The following is a 12,155-nucleotide window of genomic DNA, read 5'->3' on the forward strand; positions in this document are numbered from 1 at the left end:
CACTCAGATGGTGCCAAGGTGGTGCAGTATGAAGCTGGGCATTCTAGGCCTCAAACTGCATGAGGGCATCCTGCATATCAATCCACCGTCTTCCTGACTGATAGTCTGCAGCCACAGGGGTACAGCCTAGGACTTGGAGACCAGGCAAAGACTTTCACTAAGGGACTGAACAAGGACAATTAAGTGATTTGTCTACGGAGTATTGGAAGTTTGATTGAATAAGTTTGGCATGGGATGGTTATATTCTGGTAGCTTTTATTTCAGTATCACAACCAAGAGGATGGTCCTTACCAGAGGAATGTTAAAGTGCGGGACTGTCGTACAATGGAGATTCTGAGTTCTGTTCACAGGTCCTGTGGTTCATTCAGATATTGACAGCACTGCAGAGGGGAAACTTGGAGTTAAGGATAGAATGTGCTATTTGCTTTACACAAGTTTGACAAAAATGAGAAGAGGCGTTGCAGGATTTTAAATTGTGGAGGGTATCCCTGGCTAAAACAATATATCTGGGGGGTAAACATGGAGTGTGAGAGCATTGAAAGGAGGAGTTTTGGTATCTATCCGTCAGCAGTGGGAGAAGAGGCCTGGCAGGAATAATACGTCTCTGGAATGTGGCCAAGCTAAAGCGGACATAGGTGGGATTAGACTGCACATGGATGAAGATTTAGTAGCACTAGGTGAAGATCTTAAGGTAGGATAACGATTATCACCATAAAGTGCCTTTCCAGTTGTTCCATGAGACTTAGAAATTTATGTTGAGTTTCATTTGACTTTTTGCATTTGTATAGAGGGCAAAAGCAGAGAAGGTTACAGTGCCATTTAATCTTTTTCACTATGTTTCTCCCGTTGTCCTTTTTAGCACCTGTTGGGAGTATTATTAGCAATCGGTATTCCACGAGAGTGGCAGTGATTCTTGGAGGAGTGTTAGCTTCTGCTGGCCTCATTCTCAGCTCATTCGCTACTTGCCTGGAGTATCTCTATCTATCACTGGGAGTCCTGACAGGTAAGAATTATAATTACTTTATCAATTTGGTTAACTGCTATAAAGCCTTCAGAGGCACTCGAGATTGAGAAAGGTCAGAGAGACAATGGGAACAGCACTTATAAAGTTGAAGAGCTAAAAAAGGTAGCTTCCCGCCTTGCAGCATGAGGCAAAATGGTGAATGGCACTAGAGTGTGGGTTAGATTGTCATTGAACCATTATAGTCCTGGAAGATGACTAGAATACATTTTTGTGTGGGCTGCAGCTGTAGTAGTCGGACAGATTTTGTGACATTTCACACCGGAGGAACCTTCTGGTCCCACAGACAATGACCGCTCTGCCGTGGGTTCCCTGGCAGTGACGGTACGAATAATGAGAAACTTTGCTGACAGCAGCGGGACAAGAAGATTCCACTGCTGGCTAATGGCGGGATGTCTCCACCGCCACAGGACATGCTACATGTGTGAGGTGGGGAAGGGCGGGTGGGGGGTTGCAGAGATCCCAACACTCTAAATCGGAAGGCGTACTTGTTAGGTGAATTGGACATTCTAAATTCTCCCTCAGTGAACCTGAACAGGTGCCGCAATGTGGCGACTAGAAGCTTTTCACAGTAACTTCATTGCAGTGTTAGTGTAAGCCAACTTGTGACAATAATAAAGATAATTATTAATTATGGTTAAAAACTGCAAAATATGTCTCCATGGACTCCCTATCATTATCAGGGATTGCCAAAATCTACATGCCACCTGATATTATTTGGCATTCATTGCTCGTGTTCAATGAATTGGGGTTCCAGCCAGTTGGAAATACTGACAAGTCCATTTTAATTGAACTTGCGAAAGCTAAATTCAGTGTGCTCCTTAGGGCCCATAGATATTGTAAATGAAATAGGTTTGCTCATCCTCCAATGTTAAATTGATGCGATGCTTGGGTTCGAAAACCAGCTTTAAACGTTGAGCTGCGATTCCACTTGACTGGCGATCCTATTTTATCCTGGAGATTCCTGCTGACTCTTTTATCCGGATAGATATTTTCAGATGGGATATTGGAAAAATGAGTATGACTTTCTTCAGTCGATTATTTGCTTCCTGCTTTGGGCTTTAAGTTCCTGACTTCAGAATAACATGTTGGGATACTGTATATGAGTGATTTGAGACATGGCAACTTGTATTCATAAAAAATGTTTTGTGTAACAAAGTACTGGAGCTTTGGAATGTAAAGTCTGACCCTGAGCCGCATAAGGAGATATTAGGGCAGGTGAGCAAAAGCTCAAAAAATGAGGTAGGTTTTCAGAAACTGCTAATAGAAGGAAAAACAGGTGGAGAGGTTCAGAGAGGGTATTTAAAATTAAAGGTGAGGGAATTCCTCGGAGCTCACAACAGTGGGAAATGTGGCATGTGGGTAACTTGGTAAGGTTCTTGATAAGCAAGGGAGTCAGAGATTATTAGGGGTTGACGGGAATGTGGAGTTAAGGATACAATCAGACTAGCCGTGATCTTATTGAGTGGAGGGCTAGGTCCAAGAGGCCCAGTGACCTATTCCTGCTCCTAATTTGTATGTTTGTATGACTCAATGAGGTGGGATGCAAAATTTCCATTTCCCGATAGTTGAGCTGCAGCGATAAGGTCAGTGGCCTGTTTGCAGTGTGTTGAGCTACACACTGGCCTGTGGTAAGTTTGTATTGGTAAAATATTTTCAGTCCAGGAGTGCTCATTAATGTGAAACAGTTTTCAATAAAGTCCTACCCTGAGAATAAAATCAGCAATGCATGAAAATCTCGTGGCACCTGGTTCACAATTGTGTGGAGGTGACTTGTACCAGGGGTCGTGACAAAGATAAATGGGTTTCCACGTTGATCTCTGTGGCACAAGGTAGTGAAGTGTTGGTGTTCGGGTGCAGGGAACTGCGATGGGGGGAAGAAACTAGCATCCTGGGTGTGGGTGGGGGTGGACACGCAGGGATTGAAAGATGAATAAAGGACCTACAGGGCATGATCGATACTATCAATGGCGAGGTTCTGAATTGAGGGTGTTGGGTGGGCTTGAGGGGTAATTGCATTTTTCAAGAGGCATCTCCAGAGTTGGGACCGGGCATTGGAAGGCCCCATGGGTTGGGTTACGGGAGAAAGCAACAGCATAGAGGAGGATAATAGGAAGTTTCAGGGTCAGAATGGGCATTGAGATGATCATACATGTAGGCAACGGGGGGTGGGTTGGAGAGCTGGATGTGTGGGGACATGGTAATCGGGTCCAGCAGGTTCAATGGTAACAGGGGAGAGAGGAAAGATTATGTTGGATGCGTCAAGGTTGATGGAGAAACCATGAATGTGATGGGGTGGGGAGGTTAGCATTAGGTTTTGAATGTGATTTACACCACTGTCTGTGGCTCGCTCAATACACGTGTTCAATTGCAAGGATCACAAATCAAATTGAGAGGAGGATCATTTAGGTGGCTGGAGTTCATTATGAGTACAATTGACTGTTTACAAGGACTCTACTAAATAGTTAAATAGATGAGAAGCATGAATGAGCACATATCTACCCAGTCTCACAGCGCAATTACTATTGTAACCATGGAGCTCATTCACCCAATCCCGTTATTAATCAAGAACATATCTATCGCTGTCTTAAAGACACTCAGTGATTTGGCCTCGACAGCCTTCTGCGGCAAAGAGTTCCACAGATTCATCAACCTCTGGTTGAAGGAATTCAAAAATAGTCTATATGTCTATTCTTTCTACCAAAGTGCAAAACCTCACACTTTACCACATTACATTCCATCTGCCACTTCTTTGCCCACTCTCTTAGTCTGTCCAAGTCCATCTGCAGCCTCCCTGCTTCCTCAATACTACCTGTCCCTCTACATATCTTTGTATCATCTTCAAGCTTAGCAACAATGCCCTCAGTTCCTTCTTCCAGATCATTAATGTATAGAGTGAAAAGTTGTGGTCCCAGCACAGACCCCTGTGGCACACCTCTAGTCACTGGCTGCCATCCTGAAAAATACCCCTTTCTCCCCACTTTCAATATATATAAAAGACTTGGAGGAAGTAGGCGAATGTACTGTTGCCAAATTTGTAGACGACACAAATATAGGTGAAAAGGCAAGTTGTGAGAAAGATACAGACAGTTTGCAAAGAGATATTGATAGGTTAACTAAGTAGACAAAACGTTGGCAAATGGAGTATAAGTGGGAAAATGTCAAGTTTTTCATTTTGGATGGAGAACAAAAGAACAGAGTATTATTTAAATGGAGAAAAACTGCAGAAAGCGTCAACACAAAGACACTTGGGGGTAATTGTAGGTGAAACACAGAAAGCTAGCACACAGTGTGGTGTTATGCATCACTGCAAATACACAAGGGTTTAATGTAAATACATGTAGATAGATAGACACTAGAGGGATCACCAGAGACATCATGACACAAAGTCAACCAATGGTTCAGTAAGATACGACCAATGGGCATTCAAGACACACACAGAGGTGACACTACCACAGTAGGGCATGACACCAACCCATATATAAGGACACAGCACACATGATCTTCCTCTTTCCAGTAGAGACACTTAGTGAGTACAGACAGGGTTGATTTGAAACACATCGCAACCACCACGTGGATTGTAGCAGACTGGTTCGTCAGTCTGAGTAGCTGTAGCAGGATTAACAGGAGAGTCGAATCTAAGTAGGAGAATTGTTAACAGTTTAATAAATGTATTAAAGCTATCTCCAAGTCTGAACCTTCCTTTGTCAGAGTGTACATCAAGGAAGCAGCTTATGCTACATCAAGAGCATAACAAAACATGGTAACAGTGAGTAGCTGTTTAAATCCATATAGTTACAACTCAGCAGACAGTGACTACCAGCGACGGCACCCAGGCAAATGATGTTCGAGATTCCGGTTCCACAGCAGCTCAGGTACCAAGGCAATCTCAGTGAAAACTGGCGTGCGTTCAGGCAGATAAGGACACAGCAACATGATCTTCCTCATTCCAATGGAGACACTTAGTGAGTACAGACAGGGTTGATTTGATCTACCTGGTAGCGTCCGACCTAGATGGCGTGGCGGATGCAGAGAAAATAAAGCTGCTACTCACCATTGCGGGTCCAGAAGCAGCTGAAATCTTCCAGTCCTTCAAATACTCAAAGGGGCAAAACAAGAGTGACTTCCAGGCAGTCCTGGACAAATTCCAAGAATTCAGCAAGGAAGATACAAGAAAAAAAGGTAAAAGAGGCGCCAACACTCACCATGAGGTAGGCTTGCAGCAACAAACGGCAGTTTTGATTTGCAGCCATCTTGGAAAAGGAGCCGCACATGCACAGTTGCGCGACAAGCGCACAGAACGGGAAGGCCCGTTTGTGTATGTGTGAGAAGCCGCGCATGCGCAATTGCGAAAAAGGCCCCAAATAAAGGAACAGCGATCTGCGCATGCACAATCTCTTCCTATGCTCTACGACACACACTTCATGACGTCAGAGGCCCCGGACCACGCCCACTTAAAGGGGAAATGTCCCAAAGCGCGGAAAAAAATTTTTAAGCCTCAAAACAAGATTCTTTCACCTGGAACGACAGCACAATGCCTGAAATTCGACCAGTAGCTGAAAGTAACCTCTGCAGAACCCTGCAACATGCAGTAAGGTGATATGGTCTTGGAAGACAACGACTCAGACGAAGAATTCACCTTGGGAGATGGCTACCCCATTACCAAATCCGAACCTCAACTAGAAGTGTACATTGAAGTAACCCCGACGACGAGTTCTTCGGATTGGGGAATCCTCAGCCCAGCATATATGACATCCTGACTCGTGAGTTCAGGATTATGCTGCAGCCTGACGCCAAGATACAGAGAGCGGTACAAGCCCCCAGAGAGTGGCCTGCTCCCACACAGAGTGTGGTCCACGCACCGCGAACAGTCCCCGACTCCACACAGAGAGTGGTCCACGCACCGCGAAGGGACCCAGCCTCCACACAGAGAGCAATGAAAGACTCCACAGTGAGACAACTGCACATCTCCACACAGAAAGTGACTCCAGTGACACAAGCCTCCACAGCGAGCTCGTGGGCAGACTCCATGATAGAAGAAAAGCAAGACTCCAGAGCGCAGTCCTTGCATGAACAAGAAGTGATGACAGTCTCCACAGTGAGACCAATACACGATTCCACACAGGGAACGCTGCAAGACTCCACAGAGGGAGTGACCCAAGCCTCCACAGCGAGCTCGTGGATGGACTCCATGATGGAAGGAACGCAAGACTCCAGAACGCAGTCCTTGCATGAACAAGACCATAAGTGTCTAGCAACCTCCTCTGAGCAGCCAGCAGCAGACGATGCAGGTCTGCCATGCTTAAGTGAACACCAGAACGACTATGACAGTCTGCCATGCTCAAGTGTACAGTAAGCAGACTATGACAGTCTACCACGCTCAAGTGAACAGCAAGAAGACACTGTCACTCTACCCACTGTATGTGCGCCAAGTGACGATGGCATCCCACTTCCCATACCAGATGTGCAACGTGACAGACCTCAGCTAGAATGTGTAGAGACTTTCACAGTGAGACTACTGGTGACTCCGGTGACACCACGTTACTTCAAACCTCATTCGCTTGAGCCTCTCCACAAGCAAATTAATTACTGAACGTTTTGACTCCGGACGTGGAGCATCAAGAAACCTCAGAGGCTTCAAGTGAACCTGAAATGACTCCAGACGGGGAGCATTGACAAGCCAAAACTGACTCAGGTGAAACAGACCAGACTCCAGACGGGGAGCATCGACAAGCCAAAACTGATTCAAGTAAGCCGGACATGACTCCAGATGGGGAGCGCCGCGGACTCAGTGACGGCACGCTCAAGGAGACAGCAGATGCTAGCAAGGACGCTGACACGAGTAACTGTGTGAAGGACTCGTATTATCCACAGAGTGTGGTCCTTGAGTGCAGCAAACACGACAACACAACTAACCAACACAACAACAACATCAAAGACAATAACAAGAAGCCTGCCAAAGGCAACAACATCGACAACAAGCATGACAACAACACTAATGGAACTACGACTGGTGCGACATGGTACAACTCTGTAAATGAGGGACACTGTTACTGCTCAGCTCAGTACAATGGCATACCATGGCAGGACGCTGCATCTTACCAATTCACGTTTGCTGCACTACCAACAGGCAACCTGGCTTTCAGGACTGATGCCATCCAGAATTGCTACCATAAGCATTGGAAAAAAAAGAAAAAGACTCCAAATCAGCCAATGAAGTGATTTGAACACTTGAACATCTCCTGATGACCAAACACCAGGACACTGATGGCATTCACAAAGGAATGACAACGTCACCATTGACACTTCTATACCAGATTACAACTTTTATTTTGTATTGTTTTATCTTCAAAGTCATTGCAACTATTATTTGGTCTTGTATACTATTGTATAGTCATCACAGTCATCATAACTTGTACATAGCATCACTTATCTACCTGTTTTTGTTCAATTTTCTTTAACACTGTACAGAAAATATGTAACACGAAAAAAGGGGGATGTAGTGATATGCATCACTGTAAATACATAAGGGGTTAATGTAAATATACGTAGACTAGATAGACACTAGAGGGAGCACCAGAGACATCATGACACAAAGAAAGTCAACCAATAGGTCAGTAAGATAGGGCACGACCAATGGGCATTCAAGACACGCACAGAGGTGACACTACCACAGTAGGGCATGACACAAACCCATATATAAGGACACAGAACACATGATCTTCCTCTTTCCAGTGGAGACATTTAGTGAGCACAGACAGGGTTGATTTGAAACACATCACACCCACCACCTGGATTGTAGCAGACTGGTTCGTCAGTCTGAGTAGCTGTAGCAGGATTAACAGGAGAGTCGAATCCAAGTAGGAGAATCGTTAACAGTTTAATAAATGTGTTAAAGCTATCTCCAAGTCTGAACCTTCCTTTGTCAGAGTGTACATCAAGGAAGCAGCTTATGCTACGCCAAGAGCATAACAAAACACACAGGTGTTGCCAGTAATCAGGACGGCTAATGGAATGTTGGCCCTTATTTCAATGGGGTTGGAGTATAAGAGGAGGGAAGTCTTGCTGCAACTGTACAAGGTACTGGTGAGATCACAACTGGAGTAATGTGGGCAGTTTTGGTCCCCTTATTGAAGATATTATTTCATTGCAGGCTTTCAGAGAAGGTTCACGATGATGATCCCTGGTATGGATGGATTGGCTTATGAGCAAAGGTTAAACAGGTGGGGAGTCTACTCTTTGGAATTTAGAAGAATGAGAGGTGATCTCATTGAAACATATAAGGCACAATTGTCTAGTTGCATTGTGCTCAAATGAGCGCACAACGCGGCCAGAGAATCTCAGGAGAGGACTGCAGCGAGCCTCCCGATAACCTCCACCCCTCGCGGGATTCACCGGAGTCACGCGAGATGTCGGAATCAAAACTCCGCCCCAAATGGGCGGGGCCAAACACCGCTCCCAGAAGTAGGTCGTAAATCTACTTGCGACCTAGCTGCCTGTGATCCACCTGCCTCCGTCGATTCTCCGGCCTCCCGAGGGAGGCTGCAGCCAGACGCCAATCAGTGCTGGTCCACATAAATGTGAACCAGGCGGAACAGCACAATCTCCCGGGCCATTGGGGAACCCCTGTGTGATCAGAGTAATGCAGGGTGGCTTTCTGGCCCTCCCTCTGGAATGTAGGCACTTTGACACTGCCCAGCTGGCACCGTGGCACTGCCAAGGTGTCCAGATCTCACTGCCAAGCAGGCAGGAGCCCTCCCTGGGTGCCAAGGTGGCGGTGTAAGCGTGACCAGGTGCTACGGTGGCACTGCAAAGGGCCACGGGCCAAGGGGGGGGTCATGCCCATGAAATGAGGGTGGATGGGGGGTTTGAAGGGTGTGGGAGTGCAGGGCAGGTAAGTAGGGGCCTCTGGGAGTTTGGGGGTGATGGGTGGGGGTTCTGGAAGAGAAGGGGTGCTGCAAGAGGGCTTTGGGGTATCTAGCGAGCGGGAATCCCCAGGGACCCCATGGAGGGGTGTCCTCCCTTGGGGGTGTGTGGGATAGTGCCCATCTGTGTGAGCGGTGACATTACCCATGGGTGGAGGGTGTGGGGGATCCACAAGCTCACTTCGAGATCGGGGCACCCTTTCAAAATGGCGTCCCGATCTCTGAGTTCAGCTCCCCAATGCTAAAACAAATTCTAAGTGTGGACTAAACCAGTGAGAAACTCTCCAGTGTTCAAAAAAGTGACATTAAATATCTTGTCCCAGAAAATTGTCACTGAGGCACATTGGATTTTTCTTCGAGACAGGCAGCCGTGCGGATTTGTTGGGAACCTCATACCAATGGCCCTCAAGGTTGCAGCGGCTTTCAATTTTTATGCCAGTGGTGGTTTCTAGAGTGAGACACATGACATATGTCGCATCTCAAAGGCTGCCACACATGAAGGAGGAGACCGATGCTCTCATTTTTCATGCCACAGTGGATTTTATCCACTCCGCCACTGAAGAAGACAGACAAGCTGAAAAGTTAGCGCTCAACGTCACTGCTGAGCTTTCTCGATTACAAGGTGCCATTGACTGCACTCATGTGGCCATTAAAGCTCCTTGGGAACAGTCATTTGTAAACTGTTAAGGGTGTCACTCCATGAATGTTTAACTGGCCTGTGACCACAGGAGAAGAATAATGCAGGTCTGTACCCATTTTGCAGGGAGTTGTCATGTTGCAAACATCTTGCATATCTCATGGTTCCCAGAACATTTTGAAGCCCCAGCCCAGGTTGATGGGTCGATTTACGGTGACAGAAGCTCTCCCCTAGGCTGATGATACCAGCGAGGCATTCCCAGAGTGAGGCAGAGGAGTGCTGTAATCAAACCCATGTGTCCACCAGAGCCATCATCAAGCACACCATTGAGCTTCCTGAAATGTGTTGCCACTACCTTGATCGGCCTGGAAGGGCTCTGCAATATGGACCCCAGAGGCTGTCAGTGTCATAATATACATCCAGGTATCTGATAGTGTGCAGACAGGCAGTGATTGACACACAGGATGACCAGTGAGCACACAGAACACAACAGCCAATCACCAGACAGGACACAACCACTATAAAGCCAGAGGGCACTAGTTTTCCTGCTCTCTTGGGATCCAGCCTCTGAGACAGTCAGAGCTCATGGGCAGCAACTAGAACATACACCATGTGGTAGCCAGTTAGTCTGGTCAGGTTAGCTTCATGTCTCCAGTCAACTCAGCATAGTGTCAACCCACAGTTAAGCATGTATTATAGTTAGTTGTTCAATAAAATCGAGTTGCATTTCTTCAAGTGTTGGAAGCCTGTCTCTCTCTCTACTGCAGCCAACGCAGTCCTCGTAGACCCAGCATATCTAACACATCATGGTACCAGTGAGTAATGCTGAAGTTTGATGGACCTACCTTGAGATAATCTGCCTCTGACCAGCGATCAGCCATCCGGTAACATGGACAGCGTCCGCCCTCCCCCGCAGCTCCCCATTGCCGGCAACCTCGGTGTAAGCTGGAAGATTTTCAAGCAGTGAGGGTGGGCTGCCAGCGGAATGGGGAATCCCTCCAGCAGAGAATCCCATCGACAATGTTTTGGTCTCAAATTCCACTGGCCGACCACTCTCCTAATCTCTGTTCTATCTGGTCCACCCCAGATCCTCACACTGTAACCCTTGGTTCTGGACACACCCACCATTGGGAACCATCCTTCTTGCATCTACTCTGCCTAGTCCTGTTAGAACTTTATAGGTTTCTATGAGATCCCGCCTCATTCTTCTGAACTCTAGCGAATACAATCCTAATGGATAAATCCCTCCTCATATGCCAGTCCCGCCATCCCAGGAATCAGTCTGGTAAACCTTCATGCATGCCCTTTAAAGCAAGAACATCCTTCCTCAGATAAGGAAACCAAAACTGCACACAATATTCCAGGTGTGGCCTTACCAAGGCCCTGTAGAATTGAAGCAAGACATCCTTGCGCCTGTACTCGAATCCTCTCGCAACGAAGGCCCGCATACCATTTGCCTTCTTTACTGAATTGAAATGAAATGAAAATCACTTATTGTCACAAGTAAGCTTCAAATGAAGTTACTGTGAAATCCCCTAGTCGCCACATTTCGGCGCCTGTTCGGGGAGGCTGCTAAGGGAATTGAACTGTGCTTCTGGCCTGCCTTGGTCTGCTTTCAAAGCCAGCGATTTAGCCCTGTGCTAAACTAGCCCCTGTACTAACCAGCCCCTGTGCTAAACTGCCTACTGTACCTGCCCGCTTACCTATGCGTACGAGGTCGCCCAGGTGTCGTTGCACAATGGCCATTCAGATAATAGTCTGCCTTCTCGTCTTTGCTCCCAAAGTGGATAACCTCGCATTCCTCCAAATTATACTGCATCTGGCATTAATTTGTCCACTCACTCAACTTGTCCGAATCACACTGAAGGATCTCTGCATCTTCCTCACAGCTCACCAACAACTTGGTATCATTTGCAAATTTGGAGATATTACATATTGTTTCAACATCTAAATCATTTATTGTATATTGTGAATAACAGAGGCCCTGGCACCGATCCCAGCGTGACCCCACTAGTCACTGCCTACAATTTGAAAAATCCATTAATTCCTACTTTCTTTTTCCTGTCCGCCAACTAGTTTTCTCTCCATCTCAATATACTATCCTTAATCCCATATGCTTTAATTTTACATGCTAATCTCTTATGCGTGACTTTGTCAAAAGCCAAATATACTACATCCACTGGCACCCCCTCGTCAACTCTACGAGTTATATCTATTAGTTACAGCAGGCCCTGGGACAACTGGAACATGCTCTCGCCTTGACCAGGGTCTGCATGCTCGCGGACATGGAGCACAGGGACTGGGCAGAAAGTGCACAATGTTAGGCAGTCGGACATGTGCAGCACAGGATGTGGGCAGCTGGTGGCCTTTGTGGCCAGGGCATCTGGACATCATGGGAGGTTTTGGTATTGACATGTGGTGCAGGGTGGAGAGAGTTCACATGGCCAGCAGGTGGGGTTTGGTCGTCCTCTGGGTGGGGGTGGGGGGGGGGGGGATTACAGTTGTGTGTGACGGGGGTTGGTGCCAGGGGTATGGTGCTGGTTACTCACCTTAGGAGTTTGTGCAGCTTCTT

General features: G+C 46.8%; 1 protein-coding gene across 3 annotated transcripts in view; it reads left to right on the top strand.

Annotated features, from left to right (window-relative positions):
• LOC119950680 (monocarboxylate transporter 12-like) overlaps nt 1-12,155 on the top strand; it is a 144,678-nt gene that overhangs the window by 109,093 nt on the left and 23,430 nt on the right. For all 3 annotated transcript variants that reach the window (XM_038773321.1, XM_038773320.1, XM_038773319.1), the window contains exon 4: nt 860-1,003. In XM_038773321.1, coding sequence (XP_038629249.1) covers nt 860-1,003 — 144 coding nt within the window. The remainder of the gene's footprint in view (nt 1-859; nt 1,004-12,155) is intronic.

Source organism: Scyliorhinus canicula, chromosome 16 (assembly GCF_902713615.1).
Source record: "Scyliorhinus canicula chromosome 16, sScyCan1.1, whole genome shotgun sequence".
In the NCBI taxonomy this organism is placed as follows: domain Eukaryota; kingdom Metazoa; phylum Chordata; class Chondrichthyes; order Carcharhiniformes; family Scyliorhinidae; genus Scyliorhinus; species Scyliorhinus canicula.